Source organism: Suncus etruscus, chromosome 10 (genome assembly GCF_024139225.1).
Source record: "Suncus etruscus isolate mSunEtr1 chromosome 10, mSunEtr1.pri.cur, whole genome shotgun sequence".
In the NCBI taxonomy this organism is placed as follows: Eukaryota; Metazoa; Chordata; class Mammalia; order Eulipotyphla; family Soricidae; genus Suncus; species Suncus etruscus.
This window is the reverse complement of record NC_064857.1, coordinates 92728122-92752159: the sequence shown is the minus strand read 5'-3', so window position 1 is coordinate 92752159 and position 24038 is coordinate 92728122. Positions and strand designations below refer to the sequence as shown.

Below are 24038 nucleotides of genomic sequence, written 5' to 3'. Positions count from 1 at the left end.
AGAGAGAGAGACAGAGACAGAGAGACAGAGAGAGAGAGACAGACAGAGAGACAGAGAGACAGAGAGACAGAGAGAGACAGAGAGAGACAGAGAGAGACAGAGAGAGACAGAGACAGAGAGAGAGACAGAGAGAGAGACAGAGAGAGACAGAGAGACAGAGAGAGAGACAGAGAGAGACAGAGAGACAGAGAGAGAGACAGAGAGAGACAGAGAGAGAGACAGAGAGACAGAGAGAGACAGAGACAGAGAGAGAGCTGTCTTATCTATCTGTGAAGCATAGCTAGACACACTTTAGAGTGATCAATTATGTACTAACTAAATCTATCAGGACAATCACATCCCTCCACGATATTGCTCGTCAGCTCCACAGATTTTTCTGGCTCCTTTCCAGGTCTTAGCAATTAATCTTTTGCCAGTGGCATAAGATTTAAGGTCAAATCACCCATGTGATTTCCCCAAAGCTTCTAAGGGTTCTCCAGAACAGCAGCGATAGAAAACTTGTGAAATTAGACACATAGTATTAAAGTTCAGATGGGAGTGGCTTGCCCCTGTCTTTCCCAAGGTGAACACAAGCTGAATTATCCAGGGGTTAGTACCCATTGCCTCTCGCTGTGGGCCTACTGTGACTTTAGGTGACTCTTTTACTTGTTCTCTGACTCTCTGATTGCCAATCTGTGAAAAAGAAAATTGGAACCTTCCCTTTTTCCCACTCTCCAAACTTGGCAGGAAGAGTCGATTCCATTTCCTGCACAGTGAGTTGAAGCACTTTAAAGAACAAAGCAATGAGAAAGATGTCCATTGATGCAACTTCTGGAATGGACTTAGTCATGCAAAGCAAATGCAGTATTTTGAGAAGCCTGGGAGGTATCTTAGCAGATACTATATTCTATACTCTTTGAGTTCAAGTAGTAGATGGCATCTTATTCCTTACCACACCACCAGAAAAGAGTTACTATTAATCTTATTTAAGAATTTTTTTTTAAACTTTTTTGTTTTTTTGCACCACAGTGATACTCAGGTCTTACTTTTGGTTCTGTGCTCAGGGATTATTCCTAGAGTTGCTTGGAAGATCATATGCGGTACCAGGGATTGAACCCAGCCACTTGCAAGGCAAGGCTTTTTTTATTCTGTAGAAGGGCTCTCCAGCCCTATTCTCACTTTTTAGACAAGAAAACTGAGGCTCAGGGCCAGAGTGGTGGCTCAAGTTTGATCCACCAGCGTCCCATATGGTCCCCCAAGCCAGGAGCGATTTCTGAGCGCATAGCTAAAAGTGGCCTCTGAAGATCACTGGGTGTGGCCAAAAAAACAGAAAAAAAAAAGAAAGAAAGAAAGAAAGAAAGAAAGAAAGAAAGAAAGAAAGAAAGAAAGAAAGAAGAAAGAAAGAAAGAAAGAAAGAAAGAAAGAAAGAAAGAAAGAAAGAAAGAAAGAAAGAAAGAAAGAAAGAAAGAAAGAAAGAAGGAAGGAAAAAAAGAAGGAAAGAAGGAAAGAAAGAAAGAAAGAAAGAAAGAAAGAAAGAAAGAAAGAAAGAAAGAAAGAAAGAAAGAAAGAAAGAAAGAAAGAAAGAAAAAAAGAAAGAAAGAAAGAAAAAGAAAGAAAGAAAGAAAGATAGATAACTGAGGCTCAAAGAGGTTCAGGAACCTTGCCTGATGACACTTAGACAGTGATGGAAGTCAAATGGAAACAGGCCTCCTTAATTCCAAATCCTGTAAGCCTCTCTCCTGAATGCAAAGCATGTACTCCTATCCTTGAGCTCTCTCCCTGGTCCTTGATTTTTATTTTCTGGCATGGCTCAATTTTGGTAGTTAGCTACGAGTTGTCAAGTTCTTTGCCCTCTTGTTTGGACAAAGGATTCAGTAGACTGAACTCTCAAAGATATTGTTTGAAGGGATGTTCACAACCTATCCTGGACTAAACAGGTCGAAAAATCCCAGGTCCAAGAGACAAAATCAGATTTCACTTAAGTGAATCTAATTTAGCAAATCACAAAAAAATCTGTAGAGAGAGAGATTGGAAATCCTCGTCTAAAGCTTAAAATCTGCGTGGTTGGCCAGCTCAGTTTCTCAGATGTAGAGGCATATGATTCTGCAAATTCTCATTAGAGATAATTCTTAATTATTCACTTTGCTGGTGATCTAAGACCTCCTTCTGTGCAACCCCTCCTTTTCTCATTTCAGTGCTAAATAGAAGTGATGTTTTGATGATCATCTATCTGGTGTACTGCTTGCCTCTGTTTGTGTGGAACATCAAGAGGAGACTGTCAAAATATTTATTCCGGCAGGAGAGCTGGCTAGCTGGCTTGTAATATTGTACGAGTAGCCACAAGGGGTAAACCAAGGGAGTAGACAGAAATGAACAGACAGAAACAGATTTCTGTAAGGTAAGAAATTCAAATAATTCAATCATTCACTCCTCACCACCACCATCTTACAAGCACATTTACAATGTTCTGGGTTCATGAAGCCCTTTCCCTAGGCGATTACTGGATTTTTGGTGATTATTAGATTTCAGCATTAATTCTGGGATGTAGGTAAACTAGCAAGATTATCCTTTTTTTTTTTTTTTGGTTTTGGGTCACACCCGGCAGTGCTCAGGGGTCACTCCTGGCTCTAGGCTCAGAAATTGCCCCTGGCAGGCACCAGGGGACCATATGGGATGCCGGGATTTGAACCACCATCCTTCTGCATGAAAGGCAAATGCCTTACCTCCATGTTATCTCTCCGGCCCCAGATTATTCTATTATTATGTTAAATAAACTGGGATTTAAACAGGTCCAATAGTTTATCCATACTTGTCTCTAGCTAGTGATCTAAGTTTTCTGCTTCCATTTCTATTGTCCATCTTTATCTGCCATTTTCAAGGATATCTCTCACTAATAACCTGACCTGTGAAACCCTTCTACATGATTTAAGCAACCATCCTAAATTTTCTAATCAAGGAAATATCATAACTTTCTATCTTTGCAGAAGATACTTCATCAAAATATATTTTAGTAACTGTAATTATGTGAATACAGAATTGAATTTTAACATCCACACCTCACCTATGTTATGTCTTCTAAGGTGTAAAACTCCTAGAGGGTAGAGTTCAGGTTTTATTGGGAATTTATGTATTTTCAAGGATAATGCTAAACAAATCACAATCTTGTTTTCTTTAATCCCAACTACTATACCCATGGGCTAGGTATTATCCTCATGTGGAAAAGTGAAACAGACAGGATTAAAGATTTGACTAAGACCACAAAACCAAAAGGATCTGAATTCAGTTTTATCTGGTTGCAAAGTCTATGACTGTAGTTCACATACTTCCTCCCCTCTTCTTCTTTTTTTTTCTTTTTTAGTTTTTTTGGGTCACACCCGACAACACTCAGGGGTTACTTCTGGCTCCATGCTCAGAAATCGCCCCTGGCAGGCTCAGGGGACCATATGGGATGTCAGGATTTGAACCACCGTCCTTCTGCATGAAAGGCAAATGCCTTACCTCCATGCTATCTTTCCAGCCCCTCCTCTCCTTATTTGTTGTCACACCTCCTTGTTTATGTCTAACCCTATAATAAGTATATAAAAATCATTTGTTTTTAATAATGCCCAATATGTTCAATACCAAGTTTCAATACCAATAGACATATTGGAAAGTATCTTTTCTTTTTTCTTTTTTTTGATTTTTGGTTTTTGGGTCACACCCGGCAGTGCTCAGGAGTTACTCCTGGCTCTACGCTCAGAAATTGCTCCCAGTAGGCTCGGGGGAGACTATGGGATGTCAGGATTCGAACCACCGTCCTTCTGCATGCAAAGCAAACGCCCTGCCGCTGTGCGCTGTGCTATCTGTCCGGCCCTGAAAGTATCTTTAATTGAAAAGAAAGTGAATAGTTGTTAGTAGTTGGAGGTAAGTAAAAGTGTGTGTTTATATGGAGGAGTCATTACAGAAAGCAAAGTTTGATAAAGTGGAGTTTGTTCTCTAAAGAGTTAGAAAAAGAGGGTCTAATGATATAGACCAGGCTAAAATGTGACTGAAAAGAGGACAGGGTGAATTAATCAGAAGAATGAGAGGCGAGTAAAACAGGGGATATTTTCTTTGAAGGGCCGCGATCTATATATCAAGGGGAAATCTGAATCATACATATTAGATAACTCCATAAATAGTATGACTGAGAGAGAGAAAGGAGAAAATAGGCAGAGACAGAGACAGAGAGACAGTTTTCTCCCACTCCAAAAATGCAGTGGTTTTTTTTTGATTTGTTTTGTTTTTTTTTTTTTTGGTTTTTGGGCCACACCCATTTGATGCTCAGGGGTTACTCCTGGCTATGCGCTCAGAAATCACCCCTGGCTTGGGGGACCATATGGGACACCGGGGGATCGAACCGCGGTCCATCCGCTTGCAAGGCAGACACCTAACCTGTAGCGCCACCTTCCCGGCCCAAATGCAGTGGTTTTAATGATAGAAGAAAAAAGTTGGCCTTACATTATATTACTCATTTTTATTGATGTATCAGAATTTACACTTATGTTAATCATATTTTTATGCATACATTATTTCAATACCAAGTTTACCACCAAACCTCACTTTCCTCTACCAGTGGCCCAAAGACCCCTCTCAAACCCTCTCAATGTAAACTCAGTACTATGACAAAATCTTTCATTCTAATGACCTTGACCATTTGTTAATCCCTTGTTATGTTTCTTTCATATTCCACATATAGTAAATTTCTTTCTTTTTTTAATTGTGGAGGTGGGGACACCTACACACATATAGATGAGGGGAGATAATCTCTGGAAATTTCACAACATTGTAAATATTATTTACAACATTGTAAATCAATAAGTTAATAAAGTATGTTTTTTTAAAAAAACTACATATTTCCTTTTAGAGTTATATACATTTAAAATAAATATTCTAATGTGCCAATACATTTCAAAATTTACATAAAATGGATAAATTCTACAATAATACAATTTAAAGAAAATTAAGAAAAGTTTAAAGGTGGGGGCTGGAGTGATAGCATAGCGGATAGGGCATTTGTCTTGCATTCTGGGTTGACCCAGAATCCATTCCTGGCATCTCATATGGTCCCCTGAGCTGGCTAGACATAACTTTTGAGTGCAGAGCCAGGAATAACCCCTGAGTGCCTCTCAGTGTGGCCCATAAAACAAACAAACAAAAAAGTTTAAGGAGAAATATGAATACTGTTTAAGTGTCTGTAATAAGCAAATTATCAATGAAAAAAAAAACCCTACCTGATAGGGGTGAGTTTAAGAGGAACAATATAAGAATTATTGGAGTCCTTTTGCAATAGCAAGGCAAATTTGATGGAGTCAATAGTTAAAGGAAACATTCATAAAAGTCTCCCATGGCTGAGGAAAAAAGTAAGAAGCCAAAAGGGTCTTAGCAAAAAATAGACTCAAGTAGAAAAACTTTGAATGACAAAAACTAAAGACAGAGACAGAATATCAAAAGCAGTAAGATCAAAAAAGCAAACTTATATACCAAAGAAAGCCCATAAGATTCGCAAGAGATCTATTAAATGAGATTCTTTGATCCAGAAGAGAATGGCTAGCACAAAAACTCAATGAAATGAACACTTCACTAAGAACTCTATACCGTTGGATTAACATTCAGATTTGAAGAAAAAATACAGAGTTTCATGGAAAGGCAACATCTGAGAGAATTCATAGCCTTGAAACCAGTTTTGGAAGAAGCCTTAAAGGAGCTTTTTTCAAAGACAGGACAAACTTCCTAGCACATGACATTGAGCATGATACTCATAACATTTATGGTAGCCCTCTCCTAGATAAAGATATTTTATTTATCTATTTACTTATTTATTATTTATCTATTTACTGGTGATGCTCAGAGGTTACTCCTGGTTCTGCACTCAGAAATGGCTCCTGGCTCGGGGGACTATATGGGATGCCAGGGATCAAACTGAGGTCTGTCCTAGATCAGCCACATGCAAGGCAAATGCCCTACCGCTGCACCATCGCTCCGACCCAAGAAAGATTAATTTAATTAATCTTTAATTAATTTAATTACTATTTTAGTATATGTGCTGTTAAAACAAGTACAATATGTTGACTCCTAACTTGCTAAGAACTTTAACGCATTTCAATGACAAATTAGTTCTTTATTCATATTTTTTTTTTTTTTTTTTGGTTTTTGGGCCACACCCGGTGACGCTCAGGGGTTACTCCTGGCTATGCGCTCAGAAGTCACTCCTGGCTTGGGGGACCATATGGGACGCCGGGGGATCGAACCGCGGTCCGTCCTAGGCTAGCGCAGGCAAGGCAGGCACCTTACCTCCAGCGCCACCGCCCGGCCCCCTTTATTCATATTTAGTGTGCTTATAACTCTTCATCTATACATCTATACTTATATATGTATGTAAGGCAAACAACAGAAGTCACTGTATCTTGAAATTCAATTTGGTTGTCAAGATTGCCTCAATAGTCTATTTCTATTCTCTCAATTTTTTTTTTTAAAAAGATGTCTCTTAGAGATAAAGTGGAGTCTGTACATTACAATTCACTTTGAATCTTAAGGAGAAAGAGCAGTCAATTATCTATGGGAGAAGAATGAGTTGGGAAACCCACTGAGGAATTGCATGCCCACTTATCACTCTGCATTCGTTTTCTATATTAATTATTAAATAATGGTTCTTGTCTTGGTCAATCAACTCAAAGCTGTAAAGGGTCTCATGAATCGATGTGTCATGCCCCAGGAAAAGTCTAGTTGAATTGAAGGTAGGAAGCAATCCTGCAGTGGTTGCCTTCCAATCAAGTAATTATTTACTACCCTGCCATCTGTCTTTATTTTGCAAAGCCACTCCATCAGACACAGCAGAATCCCCATGCTCTGAGATGGTCATTAATTGTGTAGTACTTCCATGGAACACCTGACTGCAATCTATTGTGAATCCCATTTGATCGCTTTATCTTCTACCAGTACAGTTCGAACTATTGGCAGATGTCAAATGAGCTAAATATTACCCCATGTGAAGTAAACACTATAGAGTTCCATGTTTTCAGTTTTGTCAAACAATGTATTAATTTATGTAGCAAACTTATCAGTATTGGGTGAGTGGCTACAATATACGAGTTAGGAACTTATGAGCATTGATCTTACTTATATAAAGTTATTCTCCTCACTAAGCCTGTGTCACACTACAGAAATAATTGTCATTAGCTGGTAAATTACCTAGAAAGCTGATTTCTATTCACTGCTTTATTAAATACAGTATGTGGGCATTCTGAATTGCTAATATATCCTTTAAATTATGATCTGTGATGACACCATGGTTCCTGTGTTAGAAAAGCTATGATGATAACCATTAACATCACGTAATGCCATATCGAAGATTTACCGGGCTCTTCTTAAGCCTTATATTACAGGATAAAATAATGAAATGCAAGCTTATTTCTTCCCATTCAAAATATAATATGAGGGTTGTATCATAAATTGCATAAACTGCAAAACAATGCATGGAAATGCGACATAAAGTTAATTTTCTAACATCATTTTGTTGTTTTTCTGCACGTTCTTCCTGTGTTTGTATTAACACTACTTTTTGATTACCCTAGATAATTGGTACTTATAATTATTTTATTAGCATTCAGTTATATTTTTTTTTCCTTGACTAAAAAGCAGAAATACTTCAAACATCAAAGTTGATTTAAATCAGAAATATCCCTTGGGAAATTAAAGGGAATGCAGTTCACTGCCAGGATTTCTCAGAAATACTACAGATTTGGCTTGCTGTCTTGCTTTGTGGAACTAAATTGATGGTGTATTTTGGTGAAGTGAATAGGGAGCGGTGGAAACATTTTTCAGATACATCACAGCTTTCAGCTTGAAGAGATCAACATAACACATAGAGCAATTGAGCCATCTAAATACAAATTGTATTTTATATTCTCATGATTAGAAAAAACATTAAAGCACAAAAGGCAGAAAAGTTAATGTAAAACATAGAAAGTTAGCAATAGAATGTAGTCCTGGATCTCCTGTCTAAATCACCATAAACAGGCACCCTCTGTGGTCTTTAAAGAACAGGTGGAAATCACTTTGTTCCACTCCTGTCTCTCAGATTTCACTATTGCCATTCAGTATGTAAGTCAATGTCCTCACTAGTTCTTCCTTTAAAAGGTGATCATAAAAAAAATAAAAAAATAAAAGGTGATCATAAGGGGGGGGGGGCGCGGAGATATAGCACAGTGGTGTTTGCCTTGCAAGCAGCCAATCCAGGACCCAAGGTGGCTGGTTCGAATCCCAGCATCCCATGTGGTCCCCTGTGCCTGCCAGGAGCTATTTCTGAGCAGATAGCCAGAAGGAACCCCTGAACACCACTGGGTGTGGCCCAAAAATCAAAAAAAAAAAAAAAAAACAAAGACAAAAAAAGTGGTCATAAGGGTTGTAAACCCTGAATCTCAGTTATATCAACTGCTAACCCTGTGAATCTGAGGAAGTCTCAATTTTATTAACTACACAATAGGAACAAAAGTGGTATTTTCCTCATGAAGTAGATAGGATGACACCTATGACATAGGTGAACGTGAACCATAATGCATAGTGCATATGAAGTATGCAGGCTGTTAGCTATTGTGCATCTAATGTATTAAGTTCTAACAGGAAAGAATGTAAATTAACTATGGAGTGGGAATGCATGTATCTGACTTGGATATATAAAGTTCATAAAAAATAAAAGGAGCATAAAAAGTACAGATAAAAAGTGGAGGTACCAAACACAACAACTGTTCTGCACAGGACAAACTGTAGTTTAAATTTTTCTGAGGCTCCCCTTTTTAATAAGGGCACCATTATCTTGAATTAAGACCCTCTCGAGTGACCTCATTAACTTACCTCCATAAAGATCCTGTCTTCTCAGTTACATTTTGAGGACAAAACGATAGCACATAAATCTTGGGGGCAACATAATTTAGTCATAATATTTCCAAATAGAGTCTCCTTTTAAAAATGGGGATAAAAAATGAATAGACACTTTCTCAAAGAAGAAATACAGATGGCCAAAAGGCACATGAAGAAATGCTCCACATCACTAATCATCAGGAAGATGCAAATCAAAACAACTATGAGGTAACATCTCACACCACAGAGACTGGCACTCATCACAAAGAACAAGAACTATCAGTGCTGGCAGGGATGTGGGGAGAAAGGGACTCTCATTCATTGCTGGTGGGAATGCCATCTAGTCCAACTTCTATGGAAAACAATATGGAGATTCCTCAAAAAACTACAAATTGAGCTCCCATATGATCCAGCTATACCAATCATAAGGATATATCTTAGGAACACAAAAACACAATACAGAAATGCCTTCTGTACACCTATATTCATTGCAGTTGTATCTATAAAAGCCAGAATCTGGAAACAACCCAGATGCATGACAACAGATGAGTGGCTTAAGAAACTCTGGTACATGTTCACAATAGAAAACTACATAGCTGTTGGGAAAAATGAAGTCATGAAATTTTCCTATACATAAATGGACATAGAAACTATTGTGCTGAGTGAAATAAGTCAAAGGGAGAGAGATAGACACAGAATAGTCTCACTCATTTATGTTTTTTTTTTTAAAGTAAAGGCATTATTGTAATAATGTCCAGAGACAATAGAGATGAGGATCGGAAGGATCAGATCACAATAGGAAGCTTACCACAAAGAGTGGTGAATGCAATTAGAGAAATAACTACACTGACAGCTATCATGACAATGTTAATGAGTGAGAGAAGTAGAATGCCTACCTCGAATAAGGCAGGGGTTGGGAAAAAGGAAGGCATTGGTGGTGGGAATGTTGCACTGGTGAAGGGGGGTGTTCTTTTTATGATTGAAACCCACTACAATCATGTTTGTAACCATGGTGCTTAAGTAAAGATAGTATTTTTAAAAAAAATCTCCGTGTGTGTGTGTGTGTGTGTGTGTGTGTGTGTCTGTGTGTGTGTGTATGTGAGGGATCAAACCTAGGGCCTCATATATGCAAGTTCAAGGCTCTTCTCCTGAGCTACATTCCTAATCACATACTTGGCTTCTTCAAGAACACATAAAAAAATATGTGGCCTTTATCTAACTTCTGACTGGATAGTCCCAGTACAATATCCTACAGAAGACAATTTCACCATTTCAAATCGAATCAGACATTGCTTCACTTTGTTGGGGAAGGTGTTTCTCAAAGAGAACTCAGGAAACCTTGGGGCCACTCCTGCCTAGGCAAACCACCAGGAAATTCAAAGGAAGGACCTAAGGATGTAAACAGGGTATTCAGTGTCAGAAACCACCAGGGCCAATCTGGTAATCCTCCAGGTCTCCAAAAATATACCGAGCAATATTGCGGTGGGGGTCTAGAGATGAAACCAACATGCCCTCTATCCTTTGCACTAATCTTCCTAGTGTAGGCAGTTCTTTTCTAATCCTTGTTTTCCTCTTTGTTTTCCGTTTCAACTGAAAGCACAGTCATTCTTTTAATCAACCAAGGAGTCTTCCCTCAACCCCCATTCCTTTTTCCCCTTTCTCCCACACCTCGTATTAACCCACAAAGGCTACTCCTTATTTGGTTTCTTTTTATTTTTGTTTGCTCCTAAGTGGTGCTCATGAAGCTGGTAGGGGTGGAAGTGTGATTTCTTATCATTTTGGGACAATTTCTGAACTCAGATCTTTGGGCCCAATGGTGCAGAGATTACTCAGACCATCAGGTACTCCTGGGGAGGGACCTCTGGGGAGACAATTGACACATTGTGAGCAAATCTCACAGCAAAGCATATTCCTTAAATCCTGTACCTGTACTTGCTCTTCAACACCCCTTCCCTCCCCAACCGCCCAAACACACAGGATGCTTTCTGTACCTATATCCAAAGAAATTCTGTCCTTTCCACTCTTTCTTGCCAAGGCCTCACTTCTCTTGCTTTGATTATTACAAAATATTTTTTATTGGTCTCTATTTTTTTCATTCTAGTCTTGAGTTTATGCCACAGTTATTGAAGATGTATGCAATCAAAAGTCTACATTGTATTTGACATTAATGCCCCCACTTAAATCTTTTCAATGATACCTTATTATATACAGAAAAATGAATGGTCAATGCTTAAAAAAAACCTGTGGGGCCTTGACAAATCTTAGGGGGCCAGACAGTGTTTTGAATCAATCTTAGGATCTTCCACACACAATACATGTACCTTACTACTTGAAGACCCCTGGCCTTTAGTTTATACACTTTTTTTTTTGGCTTTTGGGCCATATCCGGTAACGCTAAACGGTTACTCCTGGCTATGCAGTCAGAAATCTCTCCTGGCTTGGGAAACCATATGGGATGCGAGGGTCGAACTGAGGTCCATTCTGGATCAGCTGCATGCAAGGCAAACACCCTACCCGTGCACTATCTCTCTGGCCCCTAGTTTATATACTTTAATATGGCAAATAAGACAGAAATTCTAAGGATTCCAGAGAAATAAAAATCCTATATCAATAGTATCATTACCTTAAATTGTCTGCTTTACATTTTTCTCTTAGGCTGTACAGATCGGCTTTTGGTTGTCAATATATCCCATTTTCCCATAAGCCCAGATCTTTACACCATTGCCCATGTTGTTCTATTTACTAGAATGTTTTTCCCCAAAGTATCATTACCTAATTAACTCTTACTGCTCATCTGCTATATCTTAAACCAATGTTAATTTCCTTCAGGATGTCTTTTGGAAGTTAGGTTTCTCTCCTTTTTCATTATGTATATATATTCACTATATATATTCAAAGGAATACCATATCCATCTAATTACTTGTCAGGGGACACTTGAAGACAGAAAGAATTTCATTAATTTGAGTCTATCTGGCATTGATGCCTACACCATGTGTTCTATATAAGAATCCTCCTGACAATTTTTTTGAGTGTCTTGTCATCATCAGTGAACTCTACTTTGAGGGTCAGCTAAATAGATGAATGATAGATCAGTGTTCTATCTAAATATTCCAGTGACTCTCTGGATGTATTCTCTATTCTACACACAAGAGGCAATGTTTAAATTTTAAAAGTGAACAAGTACACCAAATCCTCTTCCAACTTAGATTAGCAATTCACAGCGTGACACACTCAGTCTCATTTCCATAGTAGCTAAATACCAGATCACAGACTCTCAAAAAAACGCAAAATACATGGTTTTCTAAGGGAAGAATTAATCTTCATTTTCCCAAAGCATCTTGCAAAAACTAATTTGGCAGCTTATTTTACTGAAGGTGTTTATTTTTAGTGGAACTGGCTTTGTGGTTTTCTGATAAAAATGAATAACTAATGCCTAGCCTGAATTAGTCTGTATTTCTGGTGAGCTAAGCAAAGGTAGTTTGAGTTAGCAATCAGGAAAACAGTGGGGGAAGAGCATAGACCTAGAGGAACACAGGAACATAAGATGTGGGCTGTATTTTGTTCTATTTTATCCCTTAGAGCTATGGCAGGCAAGAACAAGGTCCTTAACAATTTTTTTCAAGTAAATAAATACGTACCTTGTACCTGAAGGACTGGAGAGATATCAAATCCCTGGCTGATTCGAACTATGACCACACCAATCTCAAAATCAAAAGCATCACTGGAAATGAACACAAAGTGGTTAGTCATTAAAATAACTTCTTTAATTTTCAAGCTTTGGACTAAAGTAAAGCCTCCTTCTAGAATTTTAACATAATTAAACTATAAAAATTCACTTTAGAATATAGCCAAGAGTTGAAGTCTTTTTTTGTTAGTTTCCCTTTATGCCTTTTAAAAATGTCTCTTGGGTAAAAGTAACTAACTCATTTGTTCTGGAACTAATTTATTCAAATAATGCTCTCAATTAAAATTTGGATTAAGAGCCTTTGTATATTTCTGAAATAATTTATTCTTTTCAATGTAAACAAAACAATTACTGAACTCTTCAGAACACAGTTTCTAGGCTTCAAAGACACTTTGAAATTGTTAAATTGTTATATACCAACAATATATATTGAAGGAGTCAGTTTCCAGTTCAAAATGTCTCAGATTCCTTTAAGGAACTAACAGAATTTCTTCAGATAGACTGTTCTACCATCCTCCTTTCCCTTGACTCTAAATTTTGGGTTAAATCTAGCAGTACTACCTTTAGCTATAAGCTCAGGGGACCATGCAGTACCAGGTATTGAACACAGGCTTCCTGCGTGCAAAACTCAAGCTCAACTTTTTGTGCTATTTCTCTGGCTCTGGGCAAAGCATTGAAACTCTGCTTTCTGTAACCTATTATAACTGAAGTCTTTGGAGCCTTCTCTAAACCCAACCCAATGGAATGAAACTATCTAGAAGGGAAAAAGAATCTCCCTAATCCTTAATCTTTTTTTTTTTTTTGTCTTTATCTGGCAGTGCTCAGGGGTTACTCTTGACTCAGAAATCACTCCTGGCAGGCTTGAGGAACCATATAAGATGCTGGGGATCAAACCTGGGTTGCCATGCGCACAGCATAAGATCTACCTGCTGTGCTATTGGTCCAGGCCCTCCTTAATCTTTTTTTTTTTTTTGAATATATTTTATGACTCTAAATAAAAATCAAACTAGTTATTACGTTGAGTTTATTTGAGTTTTTTTCCTTTGGAATTCTTTGTTACATATCTTGTAGACCTGAAGCCCAGGACAGTTCCTATTGGAAATCCTTTATCCCTAAATAGTGTAGCAGTTTGATTTTTTGTTTGTTTTTGGGCAACACCCGGTGACACTCAGGGGTTACTCTTGGCTTGGGGGACCATACAGGACATGGAGGGGGGATTGATTCGCTTTTGTCCTATGTCAGCTGCGTGCAAGGCAAATGCCCTACCGCTGTGTCACCAGTCTGACCCCGACAGTTTGATTTTAGTTCAGTAGGTGTAAACAAGTTTCCAATAGCCAGAGTAAAAAGAATTTTAAAATAATAATATAAGTTCAGAATACTACTAATATTCTCTCAGAATTCAAAGCATATGTGATATTGTTATCTAACAAAATAAATACTTTCTAGTGAAACTATCACAACAAAAATTTATTACAATCTTATTTCTATGATTTTACTTATAAAATAATATGCCATTTAAAAAAATGGTAGAGAAGGTATGCCATAAAAAGATACTTGAGGGCCCGGAGAGATAGCACAGTGGTGTTTGCCTTGCAAGCAGCCGCCGATCCAGCACCAAAGGTGGTTGGTTCGAATCCCGGTGTCCCATATGGTCCCCCGTGCCTGCCAGGAGCTATTTCTGAGCAGACAGTCAGGAGTAACCCCTGAGCATCGACGAGTGTGGCCCAAAAACCAAAAAAAAAAAAAAGATACTTGGATTCTGGGCCAGAGAGATGGTTTAATGGCTTAGAAAACATGCTTCACATGTTAGAATACTGGTTTTCTTTTCTTTTCTTTTTTCTATTTTTTTTTTCTTTTTTTGAGTTTTGGGCCACACCCAGCAGCACTCAGGGGTTACTCCTGGCAGTCACCGGGTATAATATGGGACACTGGGATTCGAACCAACCACCTTAGGCCCTGGGTCGGCTGCTTGCAAGGCAAACACTGCTGTGCTATCTCTCTGGCCCCAGAATACTGGTTTTCATAACTGACATCATCTGATTCCCCAAGAACCCACAGGGTCTGGCCCCCAAAGTGGGGAAAATATGTTTTAGGATTCTGTGTTAGCAAAATAATGGGCCCCTATAGTCTTTCACTTTTTTATGTGACTATGTAACTTCATGTCACCAGGGAGACCTTGTAAATGTGACTGGGTAAGGATCATGAGATGGTGATATTATTCTGTTATATTTGGAATGGTCCAGCACAATCACATAATCATAACCCTAGCAAATGGAATCAGAGGTGGAAGAGGACATGAGAATGATGTGATCTGAGGAAGACTCCACTCAATGTTTGCTGACTGTATTTTTTTTTTTTTGGCTTTACAGTTGGAAGAAAAGGATGAGAAGCAGTGAGCAGTTTCCTTCACGAAAAAGGCAAGACTTAGAGTTTCCTAGAGAATCTAAAATGGAGACCAGGTCAGTCCTGGGTTGGCTGCATGCAAGGAAAAAGCCCTCCTCGATATGCTATCACTCTAGCCTCATAGTCCTGTGATTTTGTATTAGTTTGCTACCCCACACTAGTGTAAGATGATCCTTTTGTGTTGTTTCAAGCTAAATTTGAGGCAATTAGTACATCAGAACATCAGCCAACAATAACAATTTTAGATTCTAATGAAAAGTAAACCATATTTAAGACTATTATACATTTAAAATACTTCATTCAAAGAAAATAATATATGAGTATAATAGTATCTCTATGCTAACAATAATCCTTTAAGTTATAAAGCACAACATAAAGCTATAAAAGGAAGGAGGGAGGGGAGCATTGGTGGTTGGGAATGTTGGACTGAAGGGAGGTGTTCTGTTTATGACTGAAACCCAACTATAATCATGCTTGTAAGCATGGTGCTTAAATAAAGATTTTTTAAAAGAAAAAAGCTATAAAGGGAAATATAATATGGCATGTAATAGTTAACCCTTCTATAGTAGCCTTACAACCAAAGCAGTAATAATATATAACTACTAAGCTAGCTAAGTCCAATTCTACTACAAATTTGACACCTTAACATCCAAAAAGCCAGCTATTTATTCATTCAACATAAAGGATAGAAATATTATAAGTTGAGGATTGCCAGGCTTAATTATTCTGTTCCCATTGAATTTCTAGTATGTTTGGGATCAGAGAGGTTGGAAGATGAATCCAGGTATTTTTGTACTAAATTTTCTCAGCTAAGAGTCACATATTTTGTTGTTGTTGTTGTTGTTATTCCTCCTCCCTTTCTACCCCCAGAAAAAAATAAAATGCTACTGAAGAATCTGGATAACAGGGATTTGATCAAATCTATTTCCAATGTGTGTTCTGGTGATTCTGAGTCTACCAAAAATGCTCTTCTTTGAGCCTAACAAAATACATATCTGATTTAGCATTGGCCTTAGAGCTTCATCCAGGAGCTCTAATGCTACGTGACAGCATTGCCATTCAGGCTTTGTAAGTGTGTTTGGGCAACATAATTCAGGAGAATGCATTTTACATTTGAATTTCCAAAAATGGTAGGACTGTTAGTAATTTGCTTTTCTTGGAGTCACTTTATAATTTCAAAACATAAAAATCATTTTATTATGCTTTTGAAATAAAATTAATACATAACACTTCTGTTACATTTCCTAAGTGCTCTCTCCTCTACCCCCAATAATGACAAATGTGATGCATGAAGCACCAGACATAGCTTGGTATAGGGAAAGCTGAGTAGATGCCATTTGAAGGAGTAAGGATTTCATGCCTGTGCACTCTGTACTTTTAAGTGCAACGGGATCTCTGAGGACACTTCGTTTATTCTATGTAGGGAGTCAGAGCTAAGTCAGTTACCAGAGAGAGGAAGTGTTCATTTTTCAGGGCTATTGATACAAAATATGGGTATCATATGCAGCTGACAATATACCTCTTGAGACAAATCTGTCTAAGCATTTCCAAACCTGGAAGAAATTTTCTAGAATAGTCACTAAAGGCACCATCACTTATTTGTGTGTGTCAAATTTGTTCTCTTTCATACAAAAGGAGAAGAAGCCAATGGAGGTAATACTTAGGTTATACATGTACTGTTGGAGGTAGCATAGCAGTTACAAATGTAAAGTTGGGATTCAGATAAGAATTCCAGCCCCTCACTTAAACAGACAGATATCTAAATGCATAAAATGCTGGTATTTTATGTGTGTATAAAATAATAGTAGTTGGAAGACTTTATATGAGAATGAAATGTATTGATTCAAATAGACATGAGCCTAATGTGTGGCTCCCCTTTAAAGATTCTCATTAACTCTACTTTAAAGCTCTCGTTTTAGATGTTCGATGTTACATGTCAGTTAAAGTTATCTCTCTGTGCATAAAACAATACTGCTAGATGTCAGAGACACCAACATGTGAGACAATCATATCAGCAAAAGCATATCTGAGGCTCTGAGGGAGTGAATGTTTAATCCAAGGGTCAGAGGACAAAGACTGAACTGGACACACCAGACAATTTAAGGTTCTGAGTGTTTTTAAAGGAGAATTCCTTCTATTTTGCTCTGTCCTTTGTTTTTAATATTATAAAAGGCTTTAGGACATCACTCAATAGTTACTTTTGGGGGACACTGGTTCTCCTCCACCCCTGTCTCCCATGATACCACAAAGCTCTCTACTTCTATTATTATCAGGGGCTTTATTTTTTTATTTTACTTTAAGAATTCAGAGGATCAAAGGCATGTTCTTTTTATTTTTTTTCACAGTTTAACGTGGTACAACAGTGTCTGCTATGTAAGAACCTGGTTGGCACTGTGTAAACAAGAATACATCTGGAAAACCAGTACTTACTGTATGATTCCCAGGTAGTTTTCAATTTCTGTCAAGGGAGCTTTCTTCCAATTTTTTTTATATCCAATCACCAGAGTGTTTGGTTTCATTCTTCCTAAGCCGGAGGCCTATACAGAGAATATAAACACATGGGTAATCCTTACCATATCAGGCAGCCACCACCACAAATGAAAAGTAATATCCAAAAGGGCACTGAAGTAATGTTCTGGAGATTCTGAAGATTAGATTACATTTTAGTGCATGTCCTTCATGCCCGTACCCAAGCATAAAACGAAAAGATTAGTTCTAAATCATCTCAGCCATAAATGGATTTTAGATGACAGAAATGCAGCTTTTCTAAATTAGCAGTCATTTGCATTTTTTTCTGACACACTCATTAAAATGGTTCAATAATTTAAAATCAAGTAAGGGTTGGCTTAACTGTTGGAATGCATGTTGTTACTTAGAAGTTCAAAGCTCATTTCCACCTGTTTATATATATATATATATATATATATATAAAATGTCATTAGCAATAAAATATGTGTTTGGAAGAATTTTTATATACAAGGATCACAGAAACTTCTGCTATGTATTGAAGAGTAACAGAACTATATTTCCAGAACCTAATCCTCTTACATGACAGCATCATTAATAGCCATCTTCCATATCAGAAGTTTCCTTCCCCTCCATTAGCTGAGAGGATATAGCTTCCAGTTAATTAAATTTAATTTGGCCATGTTATCAAGCACCTATTAATTGCAAAATGTTACGTTGGGTGCTGTGGAAGAGAGTCATGAAGGATAATTACTGGCCTTAAGGAGCTTAGATTAAGGGGAAGAAGGCAAGAGACACATGAATAAATGAAGTTAGGCTTAAGGTTCATGGAGAGCTTCACGGGAGAGGAAACTTTTGTTCTGAATCTTGCACATTGACTCCATGTTGACAAGGAAAGATAAAGTATGGTGGGGTGAGAGAAGGACATTTGGAGTTATAGTAACAGTGAAAGTAATGACTATGGTGGGATGGTTCACAGCGACAATAGCAAGTAGAAAAGAGCCATCCATGGAGGGTTTCTAAAATAAATATTGCTTCATTCCCATTTGATGGATAGCTCATATAAATCTAAAGGAAGCAAAACATCACTTAATTGCTGCCATTCAGCCCTTTGAAGACACCTGGTCCTATGGTATTCATCTTTTCCAGTACTATAGTTTGGTGATGTGGCCACTGTACCACAACTTTGTAGACGCAAAGAAGATATAACACAAATTGATGTAGTTATGTATAACTCCTCCCTGATCCCAAACTGATGGCCCCCCCTTTTTTTAATAAGTTCTCTATACTCTGCTTTTCTTGAAAGAAATTTAGTTGAATCATAATTTTGTATTGTCAACATTTTTACAGTTTCCTCTAGGTTAAACTAAAACTTTCTATGCTACGTTTTTCTTCACCCTACTTTATTCTTTGCTTATCATCTCATTTCATAGGTGGGAGATTTTTATCAAGCTTTCATGATAATTTTATAACTTTCCCAACATATTTAACTAAAGAACTCCTGAAAAGTCACTTAATGCTTAGAGAAAATAATTACCTTGAAAATGACATCTCTCTCTGTTTTAGTAAGTTAATAACAGATGAAAAAGAATCTTTGGGAGTAAGCGGTCTTTCAGAATATGTTTCTCTGCATATGGATCAACTTTGAAAGTATTGTTGAGAATATTAGAGAAAGGAATATATCAAATACTCTTAATCTCCAAAGTATTAGCTTAATTATATTTTCTTACTTGCTTGTAAAAAAAACTAGGGTGACTTGAACACCATCCTGAATTTTGATATTTCTTTACATGACAAATCTAAGAGCTAAATGCATCATTTGATATCAGTAGAATCAAGCTTTTCAGTCACATTAAAATAAAAAGTTATTGCAAAGCCCAAGCTCAATCATTTCTGAGGATCACTTGGATTCTGTTAAAGATTCTCTGATATTCTAACATATGAAAGTCAGAGCTGGGAAAGATTCTATGTATTTACTTCATAAACAAAAAGAAAAAGGAAAAGATAGCACTGTGTACTTTAGTGTTGGGCCACAAAGATGACTGCATTTTATTTATCATTCTGGAAATAATTTTGGAGGATAGGGAGATTTTTCTGTCCAGATCACCATGCTTTTATTTTGTGGAGTTTAGCAGCTGCATTCTCAATACTTGCAAAAGAAAAATGGCAAAGGCTGTCTGACTTGAGCATTGCTATATGCAATAAGAGAAGTGAAAATAGTTTGAAGTTTTAATAGAATCCTGACTGTCAACAACCATCAGAACAAATTTACATTTCAATAAGTGTGAGGACAAAATGTATGCTAGTAGCCAAAAGCAACCTCCTTTTCTATTTCTAGATGATCAGAGTTCATTGTAATAGAACCTCAATGCTTTTGTTTTAGTGTAGCCAATTCCTAGAATTCCAAATGAATGGAACCATCTGCATTTTGATCTCTGAGGCTTGAGTTTCCCAAATAGAACCTTTCGCTTGGGGAGCGTCATTAGCATAGAATGCTAATTGTCTTTTTCCTCTGTCTTCAACCACTTCCTCCCCAAATACCAACCTTACCTGAAGGAGACTTCTGACTCCATCCCTAAAACAATCTGCTGCCACTGCAGCATAGAAGGCCTTGATCTTATTCTTTATAAGCCAGGCCTGTTTTTTTGCCATGCCACTGTTCATCTCTTTAACACACAGCTTGCGCGGTCCCTGTGCGACACAATGAAATATTGGTTAGAAGCCTTGCTATGATATATTGCTCTACTGTTGTTTTCCACAAGACAAAAATAGCCAGCAATGCCCCACTGAGTAATGAAATGGGAAAGGGGAAGGGGGAAGCACCTCATGAGACAGGGCTGAGGCAGGTCGAGTCTTTTTTTTGGAGAGGACCTGGTGGTTCCCATTACTCACTTTCTACTCAGAATGTCTTCATGCATGAATACCTGCTTAATTATCTGCTTCCCACGAAAGAAGAAAAAATACTGAAGTTCTGGTAGCACATAAGAAAAATCCTGAAAATGTGACTGCAGTAGTCCAGAAGAAACACACCACTCTTGACACAATCCTTAGCTACGGTATGAGAACCACATTTAGAAACACCAAGGAGAACTCAGCTGGAGTTCAATTTCAAGAAAAGGACAGTGTTGCTGGTAACCAGAGCATGGTCAATCCAAAATCATGATGAACTTCAGAACGCCACGGATCATCACATTTTGACATTTTTTTTATTTGGCCCAATTGCATTTTGTGTGTGTTCATGTGTGTGTGTATGTGCTTTTTCTCGCCGTCCCCCTGTGTTTTAAAAATACTTTTGCTCTGGCCTTCCCTGTATTTTTTTTTTTTTTTAGAAGATCGCACCTAGCCATGCTCCTGGCTTAGTACTGAGTTTGTTCCTTAAAGATCAGATGGTGCCTAGGTCAAATTTGAGGTTCCGATATACAAAGTCTGTGCTCCAGCTCTGTGAGTGCTATCCTCCAGCCCTCTTGGTATATATTGATGTACTTTTACTCAGTAACTTAATGCTGCCCTTTTGTTTGTTTGTTTGCTTGTTTGTTTTTGGATGACACCAGGCAGCACTCAGGGGTTACTCCTGGCTCTACGCTCAGGAATCGCTCCTGGAAGGCTCAGGGGACCATATGGGATGCTGAGATTCGAGCTACCGTCTTTCTGCATGCAAGGCAAACACCTTACCTCCATGCTATCTCTCTGGTCCCGAAATGATAACATTTTGAGGGGTTCTTGGGCTACAGCCAGTGGTCCTCAGGGGTTGTTCCTGTCTCTACACTCAGAAATTACTCCCTGGTGGTACTCCGAGAAGCATATTGTATGCTGGGGATCAAACTTGGTTTGTACACTTACAAAACAAATACGCTACCCACTCTAGTATTCCTCTGGCTCTGATAACATTTGAGATGTGATATAGTAAGTAAAATATGCTTTCTTTTTTTTCTTTTTTCTTTTCTTTTTCTTTTTTTTTTTTTTTTTTTTATTCACACCTGGTTGTGTTCAGAGTTTTCCCTGATTTTGCTCTCAAGAATTACTCCTGGTGGGACTCAGGAGTCCAGATATGGTGCTGGGAATCAAACCCCAGTTGATTCCTGGCATCTTATACATTGTACTATATCTCGGGTTCCTAACTTGCCATGTCTGCTTTTACCTTTTATTTTTATTTACTTGAAAAATATTTTATTGATTGACATTCTGATTTACAATATTATTATTTTTCATGAGCATAATCCCAATACCACACCATCATTCCCTTCCTCAACTATTTACCTTTTTTGTTTTGTTTTGTTTTGTTTTGTTTTTTGGGCCACACCCAGTGACGCTTAGGGGTTACACCTTGCTATGTACCAGAAATCATTCCTGACTTGGGGGACCATATGGGACACCAGGGATCAAACTGAGGTTCGTCCCGGATCAGCTGCGTGTAAGGCAAACACCCTACCACTGTGCTATATCTACTCTGTCTTGATCATTCTAGACTCAATCAACTTTAAAAGAAAGATGAAATATTTGTCCAAGGATATTCAGTGATAATGATGGTTATGAGTATAAGAATAACCAATAACCAGCATATTTGACTACCAGTGCTTTGAATTGTAAATTGACTGTGAGCTGTAAACCTCTGGGAAGTGGCATTTATTTATATAAAATGCAGTCTAACATATGTCTACTAGTTTTACCCAAATCCAGATTAAACATTAATTGTGGCAGAGATTTACTTTATCGTCTGAATTTGCCATATTGAAAAGTCATAAACATATTTCATGCAGTGTTTCTATTTGCTAAATCAGTGATTATAATATCCTTGTAGCACACTTATTAATAAAAACAAGGCAATAATAGCAATGCATATTAATAAAAAACTATCCAAGGAATGACAGACTAGAATATAATGATTCACTGTTCAAATACGTCATAGTCACAAAAATGGATTTTACCGTCAATTGAAGTATTGCAGAAATTAGCTTTAGTTCGGGTGCAAAATGTAAATTCATAAATAAGTTTGGGATTTGACAAAGAAGCTGTAAAAATCTTTTATATCTTACAACTTTGACATTATGTTGAAAAAGAAGTTGAGAATTTCTAATTATTTACTCTGGAGAAGTTAATGTGATGCTGCTTCCATTAAATGAATATTATAGGAACTGGAGAAATAGCTTAATCAGCTGAGGGCTTGAATTTTATATAGGATTTTATGTAGTGTCCTTCCCTAGCACTTCATGGTTCCTCAGTCATTACATCAAGTTAGCCTAAAGCACATAGGAGAAGCTGAGAGAAGCTCCCTAGCCCCACCATATCTACAACCCCAAAATCAAACAAAACCAATATCATAGAAGAAAGATTGCAATACTACACAGATGTTAGAAAACAATGAAGTCATGAAATTTTCTTATAAGTGGTTACTTATGGAGAGTTTTATGCTGAGCAAAAAATGAGTCAGAAGGAGAGGGATAGACATAGAATGATCACATTCATTTGGGAGATATAAAAAAAGTTAGTATGGTATTAATATCCAGAGACAATAAAGACAGGGGTCAGAAGGACCAGTCCATGGAAGCAGGCCACAAATAGTGGGGAAGTGCAGTTAGGACAGAGAAGTGACCATTATGACAATGATAGTTAGAAATGATCTCTCCGGACAAGAATTGAGTGCTGAAAGGAGATAAAGTGATATGCATGATACTCCTTCAGTAGCAATATTGCAAACCACATTGTCCATAAGGAAAAATGACAGAGAGGAAATATGTCTGTTCCAGAGGCAAGTAACGGAGATGGCAGGGGGGAGGGCAAGAAGAAACTGGAAACATTGGTGAGGGGAAATCTGCACTGGTGAAGGGTATTGTATGTTGTATGACTGAAATTCAACCATGAACTTTGTATCTCACAGTGATTCAGTTAAAGATCTGTTCATTAAAAAGGGATCTTGTAACGGAGCTTCAGTATCATTAGAAATGGTTCTAATAGGGGACATTGGACCAAATGCAGTGTTCTTTTAACTTATACTTTTTTCAGACCATAGTTTTACCAATCTGCTTTTGCTTTACTTGCTGACCTAGTTGCAACTGTAGAAAAGAGAATTTTTTCCTCTATTTGGTTCATATGTCATCTCACCTTGTATCCTAGAGTTCATTCAATTCAATGAAATTATTAATCCTATTTTTGAATGCCATTCTTTTATTAACATATGACAAAACCACTGATTAAAAAAATAAAACTGTATCAAAAGCAATTATGTTTTGGTTTTTGGACCATACCCGGTGATGCTCAGGGGTTACTCCTGGCTATGTGCTCAGAAATCACCCCTGGCTCGGGGGACCATATGGGATGCCAGGAGATAGAACCAAGGTCTGTCCTAAGTCAGTCACATGCAAGGCAAATGCCCTACCACTGAGCCCTCGCTTCAGCCCAAAAAAGCATTTTATTTTTTGCTGATGAAGAAGTTGAGAATAAGAGCAGGTTGAAGAAAGAAGTGAAAATAACCATTTTTTTTCTGTATAATTTGAGATTCAACTGCCTATCATTATAAGGCATGTTGTCTTTCAATCTGGAAAAGAAGCAGGAATTGAAAAGAAACAGTAATATTTATGGTACTCCTTCAGTAATAGTATTGAAAATCAAGTACCTAAAATAAATAAAGGA

At 37.6% G+C, this 24038-nt stretch overlaps 1 protein-coding gene across 3 annotated transcripts in view; it reads right to left on the bottom strand.

Moving 5' to 3' along the window:
• SLC12A1 (solute carrier family 12 member 1) overlaps positions 1 to 24038 on the bottom strand; it is a 112284-nt gene that overhangs the window by 24028 nt on the left and 64218 nt on the right. For all 3 annotated transcript variants that reach the window (XM_049782473.1, XM_049782471.1, XM_049782472.1), the window contains exons 17-19: positions 19962 to 20102; positions 17376 to 17482; positions 12496 to 12578 (exon numbers count right to left, since the gene is read on the bottom strand). In XM_049782473.1, coding sequence (XP_049638430.1) covers positions 12496 to 12578; positions 17376 to 17482; positions 19962 to 20102 — 331 coding nt within the window. The remainder of the gene's footprint in view (positions 1 to 12495; positions 12579 to 17375; positions 17483 to 19961; positions 20103 to 24038) is intronic.